The 13247-nt window shown below is 43.2% G+C and overlaps 1 protein-coding gene across 1 annotated transcript in view; it reads right to left on the bottom strand.

Moving 5' to 3' along the window:
• Positions 1-13247, bottom strand: part of LOC112975755 (vascular endothelial growth factor receptor kdr-like) — a 103038-nt gene that overhangs the window by 34903 nt on the left and 54888 nt on the right. Inside the window, exons 13-17 of the mRNA XM_026086246.1 lie at positions 13094-13202; positions 5252-5545; positions 2921-3067; positions 826-951; positions 608-714 (exon numbers count right to left, since the gene is read on the bottom strand). Coding sequence (XP_025942031.1) covers positions 608-714; positions 826-951; positions 2921-3067; positions 5252-5545; positions 13094-13202 — 783 coding nt within the window. The remainder of the gene's footprint in view (positions 1-607; positions 715-825; positions 952-2920; positions 3068-5251; positions 5546-13093; positions 13203-13247) is intronic.

Genomic DNA, 13247 nt, shown 5'->3' with positions numbered 1-13247 from the left:
GCTTCAGAGCAGACACCTATGGTTTCCACTCTATTTACTGTTTGTTTTAGGAAAAATAAACTTAAATTTAATTAATTTTATCAAATGCTCCTTGGAATGYTACTGAAACTTTACTTTTTTCAAGCCACAAAAGGGAGGTAAAAGAATAACGAGCCTTGAAGATAAAACAAACTGTGTGGTTTGGGCTCATTTGTAGAACAAACATCCTAGAACAGTTCTTAAAACAGGGCCTCCTTTGCTATGTATATTTTAGAGAAATCTTATGAGACACGTGCTGAAATCAAGCCCTCATTTTAGGGCATTAAGGATTTCATTTGGTCTCCTAATCTTGCAAGCCAATTAGACTCATAGAAAGGGAGRAGCCTGATTTTCTGATACCAAGGAAGTGGGTAGAAATCTCGCAAGTACAAGTGACCTCTTGAGATGTCAAGGGACTAAGAGACTATCAGCAGAAATCTTGGATTGAACTTTTATAGGAACATTTTGCACATTTTTTTACCATCTGTCCCAAACATTCACACTGACTTGACTTCAGCCCTRAACTCTGATGCTATGCCTAAACTGGATCCAATCCCAGAGCCTTTGCACAATACGGATGCTCTCTTACTTTTCTCAGTTTCCGAATGAAAAGGGTCAGAAGAAGCCAGAAGAGGGTAGCTGCTAGGCCAGTGCAGACCAAAATGATAACTTCAATGTTGGATTTCTCCTCAGAACCTGTAGGTTAAATGGACAACCGGATTTTAAATTTAGCAGAAGACTTTGACAAAATAATAGTTCTCATCGGTCCGACACGATATATGCATTTTACCTTATCTTGGACCTCACCTTGTATTTTAATAAAGGCTGATGTGCTTTCTTGACCCATGTCATTGGATGCCTTGCATTCATAGAGCCCTTCATCATCCTTTTTCACTCGCTCGATCACCAGGGTATTATTTTCCATGGAAATTCCTGTAGTGAGGGATTTAGGTTAATTTTATCACAATGATCTATCTGCCTACAAATGCTTTTAGGAAGCAGAGCACTGAAAGTGAGGTCACAGCCATGCAGGCCTGGTACTGATCCCTGTAGGAGCCACTCTAATGCTATCCTCTTCCCTGTGGTCTGGCAACGACTGTCCCTGCCGTTTGTTTTCTCCTCAGCCACCTGCATAAATTGTTTGGGGATCATTTAACCAACAGCAAACGTGGCTGTTTGTTAATTTATCATGAGCGGACGGAGCCTGACGAAACTTTTAAAGAAGCTAGTGGGATGCTCTGATCAACAGCAATGGGAGCAGGATTGGACCTGAAAGGAGCCTGCTGGCGCAGGTACCTCTCTGCTTCAGCTGCATGGCTCAGGGCAGGCCTGGAGCTGATATTACGCCTGGCTCTTCTGTTAAGGCAAAGTAGTTCACACTCACACGGGTATGAGCAGAGACTGCGTGTTAGCGGGGCTTTCTGCTGTGGGGTTCTCGCCGAGTTCTCCGGCATCCCAAGCTTTAGGGAGGCACGATCTTACTCCCTTCTCTGCGGGCTGCAAACACTAGCCCGATGTGGGAAGCTGGGTTTTCTGGTGGCCTCATGAGTAAAGATTACAAGATACAGTGGAAGAAAAGAAAACTCAGAGAAACTCTTGGAGAAAGCTGATGTTCTGGAGGCTGTGGGAAGTGATGGCAGTTCTAACACATGGAAAATCGAAAACAGATTAGACACATCCCTGGAAAAATCACTGCAGAGAGTAATTCTGAATTCACAGAAAACCAGGGGCAAGATACGGAGTAGGAAGAGGGATGTGGCCTAGGTATGACTTAAGTGAGGCTTTTCCATATTTATTTTTCCTGATTCTGTGGCACAAAATGGAGAGATCATCTGTTTCACTAAGAATGTGTTTGGGGCAGAAACAGGGGAACAGACAGGGCTTTGAATCCAAAAGGGAAGCACATTTTGAGTTGCTGGGTGTTCTGCCCATGAATCCTGTTGTTGTTAGCAAAAGTACTGCACATAACTTGCTATGCACTGTGCTGAAATATTTACCCTGAGGTGKTTTTTTCCAAATATTTTATTTATGTTTCCATTGGTTGGATGAGTTACATTCTTGTTCCTCTAGAATTATTTATAAAATTTCAGTAGCTATAAAGAGTTTCTGCTCAGAACAGTCTGATCTGAATTATGGATGATCCTAGATTTCCTACCTCGCTCAAGATGCAAAATTAAAGTCACAGGACTAGCTACTAGGACTGGATTCTCCCTGATTTATAGGAGATTGCAGGACAGAGAGATCAGAAGGAATTCCAGGCACAGATAAGGGAGCTCACGCTCCCTGCCTGTGGCAGCTCTGTACAGCTGAGCTGAGAGCACTTTCTCATTACTGTGTTGTGGGAAATAAAGAAATGATGTGCGATATGCCAGAGCAGAGTAAGGGACCTGACCATTAGGGTGACCGCCCTAACGACTTGCTGCAATATATTCCGATCAGGCGCCAAGGATATCTAATAGTTCAGGCTCGGGTTTTCAGACCCACCTGACAATCGGATACACTCTGACTCGGTTTTGCACACAAAGTGGTGTCTTGCAGAAGCAGACTGAACAGCAGCATGCTGCCCTCCTCGGTTTTACTAATGCTATGCTAATGTATGCAGAGTATCTAGCTGACTCTGCAGGCACGAACGCTGCCACTTGCAAAAGGGCAGCTGCATAAGCAGGCGTTGGGTTGCAAGCAGTCAGCAGCTCTGACCTCAAAGTCCAGGCTGAGACTACTGCAGTGGTCTGATATTTTTGGATTTGTGCTTGTGTTTTCTGGGGTCAGGTGTACCATCCTGATTCAGCAGTGCTGGTAGAGGCCAGGGAGCTGTAGGTCCCGTATTTGTGGCAAAGCTGGCAGTCTGTGACCACRTGTTGCGTACTGTCCCGTGGCACTTGCTCGAAGCGAGCGCGCTCACCTGATGCTGCTGAAACGGGATAGCCGTTCTTCCTCCACGTAATCTGAGGCTCTGGCGTTCCACTGACTCTGCACTCCAGAATGATCTTGCCACTGATGTTAACCTCCAGATCTGTGAGGTTCTGTATAATGTAYGGTGCGGCCTTTGCTACAGTCACAAAGTAAAAAACACAGAGTAAGTTTTCAGAAGGCAACTCCTACAGCTCTGCTTTCTCCTCGCCTTTGACCACCCACGTGGCCTTTCTGGGCTGGAAGTGGCAAAGACTGGTTGATAAGAGGTAGCAACCCCCCCCCCCCAAATATTATGGTAGGAATGGGTTCATTTTGCTTATTTTCAAACTGACTAAGCTTAGATTCAGCTCCAGCTTGAACCTCCTAGAGTTTCCCATCCTCTGAAAGAAACACAGGACGGTGAGTGGGCAGAGCAAATGCAGTGAATACAGAGAGAGGAGGGAGGAGGCAAAGAGGAAACAGATCTAAAGATTTTGTGGTTTTCTCCATCATGAGGGCAGTCATCTGCCTACCGCAAAAGCACATTACCTCCACTTTGTGTTCATTTATAAAAAATACAGAAAAGCAGTGAATAAAACCCCAAGTGTAGCATAAAAAATACATACAAGCTGCAATAAAGAGAGTAGCTAATGCATATCAATACATATAAAAGAATTATCTAAAAGCTAGTTTGTAGAGGGGWAGGGAAACTGGCTTGGAGGGGTGTTTCCATGTGTGTTCTCCAGAAAAACTGCCTCTCTGACATGTAGCAGACAACTAACAAAGCCTAGTAATTCTTACAAGAATGTGATTAGGATTCCAGTTCTCCCGTGGACAAGTTCCCAGTCTAGCTGTGTTTTTCCCATAGCCCTCATGTGTAGGTGTCATGTGTAGGTGGCAATTTGACTAAATGAATAAAAATATCTGCCAGGGGAGAGGAAAGTGAATTACCTGCATGCAGAGTGCAGAGAAAGCCCCGTGCCCCCRCGGCAGATGATGCCGACAGGTGGGCTCAGCTCCCAGCTGTGGGGCCAAGCCGAACCATTAGCAGTGTCTAATGCAAGGGGGAGACTCTCTGCCTTCCTCCGCACTTCAGGAAGAGGCAGGTGCTCATGCCATTTCTTAAAATAAATCGCTTCCCACTCAGGTATCAGAGCCATGCTGGCCACAGCTGTGCYGTGGGTGAACGGTTTCTTTAGGCGTGCGTGTGTCTGTGCGGAGGGGGAAGGCGCTGTGAGCGTGCTGTTGGCTGCACTGGGTATGAGCCCGCCTTGGAAATGGGCTTGTTCACTTAAACAAGAATGAAGCCAGCACCGCATGGCTTGGTCTTAACCTAAGTGACAAGTGCTCCCTGCAGCATCGCTGTCCCTTTGGTGTCACATTACCCATTAATGTAAGTGGGGAAGCCAAGTTAAAAATCTTTGTTTAACTCAGCTTCTAAAGTATTGTTTTCTGTACCCCGACTCGCTGCTGTTTGTTTCAATTCTACTCTATTTCTGTACTTTGGGTTTGTCTTCCCCATTAGAAGATCGCGAATAAATTCACCCATTCCAGCAGCACTTTTTCTTCTGAGAAGGCCTAGAGCTGATCACTCTCATGTTCTTCACTGTGAAGCAGAAACAACTTCACAGGTTGCCAGTGAGTTTCTGCTAGTGTAGGCCTGGAAGAAGTATTTCCTGCCCTTTATATTCATATATCCAAAGAAACCAGGCTTCAAGATCTACACTGTTACTATTTTTGTGTAAATGGAAAAAAAGAGTTGGGAGTTTGGGTATAAGTAAGAAAATACAGTTCTTGCAAAGAAGTGCATTCCACTTACCCAAAATAAATGATACACGTCACTTGATTATACATTTGACCAATAACATTTGTGATTATATCTGCTAGGTCCAAATCTATAGGTATCCATAGGTATCTACATAATGCTGGTGGCTGTAGAAGGGTGGAGTCTTCTACCAAAGTCATATAGATCTAGGGTGGCAGTCCCAAATGGTAGAGTTGTGCTGTTAATAACATGATGGGTGATGTTTCTCCCCTCAGTCAGCAGTAAATCTGCACCCAGCATTGAGTTAGAAAAATAAAATGCTGCTGAAATCTCCTTTCTGCTCAAGGTGAACATTTTATACAAAACCAACAGTGGCTGGATGAGTAATCCTATGACTAGGTGCCAATCCTCCCTCCGCAATGTGAAAAAAAAACAAATATGGAGCATAAAGTGTATATTAGGACTGTTCCTGAGAAATGCTGAGCACCTTCTGCTCCCCAAAGCATCAAAGGGAACAGTAGATGCACAGCACTTCTGCTCATAATGCGTCTATCATCTTCTCCCGGCAGGACCTACCTTTGACAAGGAGCTGAGTGTGCTGTTCGAGCGTGTCGGTGGTGTTGTGCTGGTTTTGCGCTCTGCACTTGTAGAGGCCGCTGTGGTCCTTTGTGACGTTATTAATGACCAGTGTCAAAGAAATGGAATAGTTGTCAATTTTCTTGATCACTGAGTCCCTGAGAGCCACCTCTGAGGAGGGGTAATACCAGGCCAGGTTACTGTAGATGTACTTGGAGGCCCTGCAGGTCAGCTGAACATCGTTCCCCACAATAGTCGTAATCTTTGGGTCTGTTTGCAGACCAAAGGGCACATCTAGGAGGAAGCGAAAATATGTTTACCATTAAGGCACATCTGAGAATGACTTTGGCCGCCTGTTTTCAACTTGATGGTCAAATTTCAAAGAGTGGTTGTAATGGGGTGAGCCAAATTCTAATGAGAGCTGCATTTGCATGTGCAAACGGGCACTTGTACTTGTGARTTAGGTATCTGACTGTATCTTTCACGTCACAATACAGGCGTGGGGTAATTTTGCCCTGAGTATTCTAGTCATTATAGTTTTGAGTAATTAATTGAAAGTTTATATATAGAATTAGTTAATGTACTAAAAGAGTTTAATCAAGAGAGACTGCTATCCAAGCAGACAAATGTGTGTTCATGAGATGTTCTCTCTCTATCTGCAATCAGTGCTTAAAAGTATAATTATATAAGAATAAAGAAACCTAGTCACGTTTCTCAGAAGTAACACTGTCTTTCTTTATCACTGAGCAATTTCCCAATACTTTCTTATTTCAGCTATGCTAATATTTGTTTTCATCAGATGTTCCTCATTGGTATATACTTGCTCACGGAATGGATTAACTGATCTGCTGATGTATAAATCCTTGAGGCCTTAATATTTAATAGAGAAATAATTGGAGGCATAAGTCCAATCTATCCACAAAAGAATCAGCAGTTCCTTGCTATATTTTTAGTAACTTTTCACTCCAGAAAAAACTCAGTTTTCCTGAAGTGCCAGACTGAATCCCTTTGAAGAAAAGCAAAAATATTTCTGAGTAAGAATCCCAGAAACTGGCCAACAGACATGTTCCTATCACTACTGCATTAGCCATCAGAGACCTGCAATTAAATTCTGTCTGAAACATATTCTTTTCCTATTTTTATTCTGYTAGTTTCAGTGATCTCCCCACCCAGCAGACTTGAATGAAAGTGCATTGATAACCAGAGTGACCTTGCGATTCTTCCTCTTGTCTGTTAGAACATGATTTTGAAGCAGCTGAAATGGAGAGTTATGAAGACTCCATTATAAATTTTACCTGAGACCCAGGCATAGGACCTGGATGGGACACTTTGGGAAGACTAGCTCTGGATTACCTTCTGAGTATGAGGCGTGTTTGCAATAAATCTGACAGATCGTTGCTTCAGTACCAAGCTATTAATAAGATGCTTTCTCAAACTGTGATGAAATGGATGGTACTTTGAGAAGGACAGAAGTTAAAGAGGAGCAAGTACGCATTGCACTTGCAGTCTGACAGATTCCACATGGGAGCTGGAATCTGGCCAAGGGCTTACACTGCAAACTCTTGCAAAAGTACTGTGGAAGCTATAGTTGAGGATTAATAGTGAGGCTGTTGAAATAACCAATCTGCCTTATAATACACCATATATTATATATAATACAGAGCCCTGGAGGAGCTTTCCAATATGATTAAAAGTCTTTCTCCTTCACAGGTCATCTGGAATAGAACCAATAAGCTTTGCTTCATGGTTTTTAAAGACTGGCACCAGAAATGTTTTACAAAAGATCCAAAAAGAGAAGAGACCCCTCAGGCCACTGCTGTGGAAATTATTTCTCTCTTCTTCCCTTTTTCATGGAATTTTGATTTAGTTTATGCAGCATTCTGTTAGCCTCAGTTTCTTTCTTTCTTGCTTACTGCTAGCTGCATGCTCCAGCTGACTTGTGTAATACTTCCATTCCTCAGGTCTGCTGTCCTGTGTTTCCAACATGTCAAGATGATGTTTTTCAAGAAGGGGGAAAAGTCTGAGGGCAACAGAACTTCTCTAAACAGGGGGAATTAAGGTCCAGTGAAAACTACAGTATGTGGCAGGGGCAGCAGCTCTCTTGAATCCTTCAAAATGTTTAAATGAAGTCCAGAATACAGCCCAGCCAAACATGACTGAAGAGTAACCTCTGCCTGATCTCTGGAAGTCCCTGTGTGCCATCTGCTAGAAGTTCAGAAGAGAAATAGGGGAAAAGTGCCCTCTTTACTTGCCCATTTCTTATATACTTTTCTAAGTATTTTCTATTAGCTCCTGCAAGAGATGTGGTACCAAGTTAGATGGATCCTTGGTCAGGCTCAGTCTTTAAGTAAGCTCRGTAGCCTGGGATGTGCAATTTCTATCCTTGGAGGTTTTCAAGATCGGACTATAGAAAGCCCAGGGTAATCTGCCCTCACCTTGCAGCTGACCCTGCTTTGAGCAGGAGACTCCCCGAGGTCCCTTCCAGCCTGAACTCCCCTATGATCTGAATTGCTGGGTCTCAGGCAAAGTACAGAGGGATTCTAGCTGAAGTGGTGAGGCTGGAGCTTGGTCACGTTACCCAGAGTACAACACTGTGAAGCTCTGCAGAACATGCAAAGCAAGCTAAAGCTTGGCTGTACTGGTTTGCCCTTGCTTCTGCCTCTYGGGAAGCTGTTTCTCCAGAATTTATTCTCACATCTTGCAGCCCCATTTGTTTTGCAGGGTGAGTTTCCCGAATGGCTGTGGGGGAAATACTGCAGCTCTTGAACAAGGCTCCTGTATAAAGCACTGCCTGTCGCTGGCAGTGACAACATGGGCTGGAGCACCCAGAGATCTCTGACATTTTCGTGTACGTTCTCAGTGAATTTTATGTGTTAATTTGCAAGCTGAAATGTGAAGGTTGCTCGGTGTTTCAGCCTTGCTGCTGGACTTTACATGTGCAGGGTTTTTTCTACCAACTTAACATTCTGAGAGCAGAGGACTGGCTTGTTTTTCTTATCGTTCCTTCTACAGACATTTTTTATTTAGGATTTTGAATATTTTTAGCTGGGACTTGTGCTATTCTCTTCCATCTTGTTAGCCTTTCAAGAAGCTCTTTCTGCTCCAATAGAATATTCATTGATTTTCATTACAGTGGAAGGAAAGAGAAAAAAAAATCAGTCTCTCTTGCTCTCCTTTCTCTTTCCTCCTCCTACCTGGATTGTCTGGGGAGCAACTGCAGCTCTGAGAGTGTGTTATAAGTCAGTTCATCTCTTAGACTACTTTGCTTACACAATCTTGAACCTGAGCAGTGATTAACTTCCTCTCTCTGAACAGATACAGTGTTTTATAAGACTCCTAATAAGTCGGCTAAAAGAATGCACCGTGGGGCCTTTTCTCTTTTATCAGCAGTTACCAAACATTTGTCTTTCGTATTGTATYACTGTGTAGTAGCAGCGAATTTCACTCTAGACTGTGCGGGATTCCATGACAAAATAGGGAAATGAGCCATTGGGGGAAGGTAAAAAGTCAGCATAAATCAAAAGAAAGTCTGGTTCCATTTGTATTTACAAGGAATTAATTGGTTTTAATTTCCTGTGCTTTGCACAATAATCTGTATAATTCAAAACTTCTGCTCTTTCCCAAATTCCATCGCGGTGCCTGTCAGGGTGGGGGGGTCTCCCGGCAGGCATATGCATGTATGAAAAAGAGAGAGTGAGAAAAATACAGGGTGAGCCCTACAATCTGAAACAGCACAGAGCTTTTCATAAATCCTGTAAACATGTCAGGAATAAACAAATTGAGAGTGGCAAGCAGTTGTAGAAAAGCCCAGTTCATACATTGTTCCACTGTCTGATTGCAGATTCTTATCTGATGTCTGAAATACAATATTTTCTTTCTGGTAGAAATCTTTAACTCCATTTTTCTGAGTTGTTTTTGCAGTCAGATAAGAGTTGAAAAGGGGCGTTTGTTATTATTTGTTATTCTTATCATAATTCATTTGTATTCCAGGAACGTTCAGAGGCTTCAAATGGGTGGGATCCCATTTTGTTGTATGGAGTACAATCATATAGTGCTAGGATTTGATTTACTGGGGACCTAGAGTAGTAGCATATAGTTGCCCTTCGCAAGGTGCAGACCAGAGATTAGAAGGTAAATAATCCTTGTTCATGGCAGAAACTACCGCCAGGAGATACCAGCTCAGCTTTTCGCTGCACCAGAAAGGTTGTGGGCTGCCTTGAGTGCTCTTTGGGCATAACTGGTGGTGGGCAATGACACGAGGCAGTTCTGAGCATCTGACAGGTCGCCCATATTGCTCCTGCCCGTGATAAAATAGTAATCTGAGTTAAATGGGAACATTGGTGTCAAAGCTGCAGTAGGCAGGATATCTAGGAGACGGCTTCTATTTCAGTAAGAAACTGTAAAAGGGATTTACACAGACAGACCAGAAATACTGGAATAAGATTTAGGCCAGGGCAGTAGGGATAACATCCCCACTGCATTAGTAGGGGAGTTTCTGTTGCCTTGAGCAGCTTTAGGAGAGCTTCAGAGGGCCATTGACAGTCAGGACATCTGCAGAAAGAGCTTAGAGAGGCTTTAGCTCTGTCACTTAATGATAAGATTTCTCATCTCACTGGACCCCTTATATGGTTTGGTTTCAGAATGATCTCCAAACCCTGGTGACCTTTCAGTGAAATGCATTCTGCTGGCAAAGAAATGCTTTAAAAATAGATATCGGTGCTATTTCTAGTGTCTGTGGGAGTTTATGAGGGGGCTCTGCAATGGAAGAACAAAATGGCTGTTTTCATTATTCCATTGGGGTAAATATATTTTTCTGAAGTGAATGYGGTGGTGATGAAAACACCATACTGAAGAGAGATGTTTCCTCACAGAGCAGGTGCAGCCTGGACAACACCTGCTCAAGCTCTGTAGCTCTCTACAGTGTCCTAGCAAAACATTTTAACCTTGACCCAGTGGGGCAGGCTTTTAGGGGAAGAAGGGAGTTTTGCCTCTGTAGCACCTCAAGACTTCTTAGCAGGGACATGGAGGTTAATTAACCTCAAGCCTGCCAAAAAATTTGAAAGTGACTCAAGACCCATCATATTGTTGGTCAGTAGGAGATAACTGGAGATCAAGATTTCCAAGTCAGCAAATTGCTGAATTAACTGTGGAGTCCCACAAGCAGTAGCTGATTTGCAGAAAACAGAGTGTAGCTGACTGTGAAGTGCCAGGAACTTTTGCTAGATGTGGTCCTAAAGGCCCACACATTGCTTGTGTGCTCTCAAACCTTAACCCAGCCTTTGCTGTCAGCTTTCACATTCAGTGCACATAAAATTAATCAGCCTGGCAGTTGTAAAATGATTTTCTTCTCACCTATTACTCGCCAAGAAGTCCCCAAACTGTCAGTTTTGTAGCAGTGGCTATATCAGAAAGACTAAAAACTTGAATTTTGAGGCAGGATCTCTGACAGCGTGCTGTTACAGGATAGTCTATTGCCTCTGCCCAACACACGTTCCCTCTATTCATGTGCAGGAAACCTTTTACTATCTTGGCAAATCTGGCCCACCCAGCCTGCTTATGGCCTTATGCTTTCGGACTCCCCCATTTGGTATCTGACAAACTGTCCCAAAGTGTTCCTCCAACACTGACGGTAGATGGCAACTGCTGCTGAGAGTAACCTGGCAGTCACTTGGCATCCTCCAAGTGCAACCGCTAGAAGACAGTGCTGTTTTTCCTTCTGCGAGGCAGACCTTTAGCAGCAGCTCTTTTGGCACACAGGCCACTTGTTGGAGTAACATGTATTACTCAGCAGAGACCATCACATAAAGAAGCAAAGGAGGAGGTCACTGTGGTGCTTGCTTTTTTTTACCACTGCAACATGACCCATTTTAGGACTGGGATTCCGCATTTAGAAAGATTTCATTTCTTCATAATCCATGAACATCACTATTTTTAAACATACAATTTATAAAAGTCAGTCATACTCATTCAGCATCTACTTTTCCCCAGAATGGCACAGTCCCACACTCTTCTCTTCAAGGGCAAGAATATATCTTGTCTTGCCAAGCCCAATTCACCTTCTGGTCTGCTGGAGGTAGAAAAGGAACATTTCTACCATAACCACTGTCAGTAATTTCCTCCAGTGATTCATTTCTTTTATAATTAAAAAGGCATGATTAAAACATTTGTGTCTGAAAACATTACCAGGTTGGTCTTAAAATAAAAAATATGAGATATTAGCTCATCGGGGGGGGGGGGAACCTACATATTTTATGCCATTTCCACTGAGAAGTATTTTTCTGTAAAACAGTCTTTCTCTGAAAGGCATAAAATGAAAACGTATTTCTGAGGTGCATAGATTGTCCTAACCCTTTGACACTGACCTTATTCTAGCTGCAGATTAGTTGCCGCAACATTGGTTTTAGTCACTAAGTATTACAAAGTACTGTGAATAGCTTGGGAACATACTGCTTTGAGAAACCCATCCAAACATAATATCTGGCAGAGTTCAAAGCAGAAACAAGCCCTTGTGAAGACTCACTTGGAAGTGGTGAAGTGTAAAATTAATAGCTGATCTTCAGCCTGCCTTGGTCATCTTGGGGACCTCTTATGTCTGTGCCGTATCCCTCAAAAGTGCACCATGACGGGCTTTATCCTAGATAAGCTGAGTTAGGATTGGGAGAAAATCTTCTGGAGGCTTAAAAACCTCTTCTGTCTCCATATGGCATTGCAGTAGTGCAAAGAAGCTGTAATCGGAGGTGAAATCTTTCCTCCATATGGCACCAGCTTCATTATCATTGGATGACATTTTTCCTATTAGCACTTCTGTGTAATAAGAATGGCAACAAGGTTTAGTGAGCACATTTTTGCTTCGCTCAATTTGAAATGTGCTGAAATGCTTTAGAGCAATGGAGTCAAACAACACAGGATGCAAGAGAGTCAGGGGAGAGCACAGCACTGTCAATAGTGAGCTTCACCCTCAGAGCTTGTTTCGTGGGGAAGAAACTACGTGGTGAGAATTGGACATTTACCTTCCAGGACAGTCCTGCACTCTTTGTTCTGCAAAGTGTTATTTTGATGCAAATTCTACCAGCCAACATCCACTCATCCAGAAAGTGAGCACAGAAGTGATTCAGTTTAGTCTAGTTAAACATTTGAACAACACTGTCCCTGGACTCCTCTCTTTTTTAAACTCCCATCTCTCCTAAAAGCAGCATATAGGTCCTGATCTCACTACTAAGGAATTTCTGTGTTAAAAGGTTAAGCAGATATTTGTTTGGATTTGTGTTCTTTGGAGAAATAGCATGTCCACCTCCTCCCTCCCTAAAGGGCACTGGAAAGGCTAATGGCTCAGGCAGAGATCCAATGTCACAACAACTCCCGGTGATATCAGCAGCCCTGGATTAGGTCTGAATATTGTCCTTGCTCACCTTCGCTATGTCCACTGGCTTAATCAGGAATCGACCATTGTCCTGAGTCAGGGAGAAGCTTGAGGTCTTTGGAAGATTACAAAGGACTTAGTTTTTGCTAGAGGTTTCATGAGGACAGTGCTCAAATGTCATGAGTGTTGCTTTAAGACGTAGGCAGCTAGGCTCAGGGCCTATATCTGCGGTTTGAAAAGGGCAAAATAGGCATCAGGTCTGATGCTGGACATGCCAGACTCAGTTGGGCATGGACACAGGACCCGGCCTTGCATGGGGTGAAGAGCCCAAACTCTGTGTGATTTGGAGTTTTCTGCAAACGCAGCGTCCAGGGATTCCCAAAGATTTTAACGAGTACTCACCAGCCATATAAAACTTTAAGGTAAATCAGATCATCATCATCAGCAACTAGATTTTGTGTAGTGTCTCTCATGTTATTTACCTGAAACGTAGAACTCAATGCTCCTCTCTTCTGTGTCGATCTTGTTGGAAGCCACACAGTAATAGATTCCTGATGCACTGCTGTTTTCCATAGTTAGCGTGCTCACAATCTGCCAAGTGAAGAGACAAAATAGAAAGGGCTTTCAATATAGTGT

This window comes from Apteryx rowi, unplaced genomic scaffold, assembly GCF_003343035.1.
Source record: "Apteryx rowi isolate R43461 unplaced genomic scaffold, aptRow1 scaffold_69, whole genome shotgun sequence".
In the NCBI taxonomy this organism is placed as follows: Eukaryota; Metazoa; Chordata; class Aves; order Apterygiformes; family Apterygidae; genus Apteryx; species Apteryx rowi.
The sequence above is the reverse complement of the archived record's forward strand: the minus strand, read 5'-3'. Positions and strand labels throughout refer to the sequence as shown.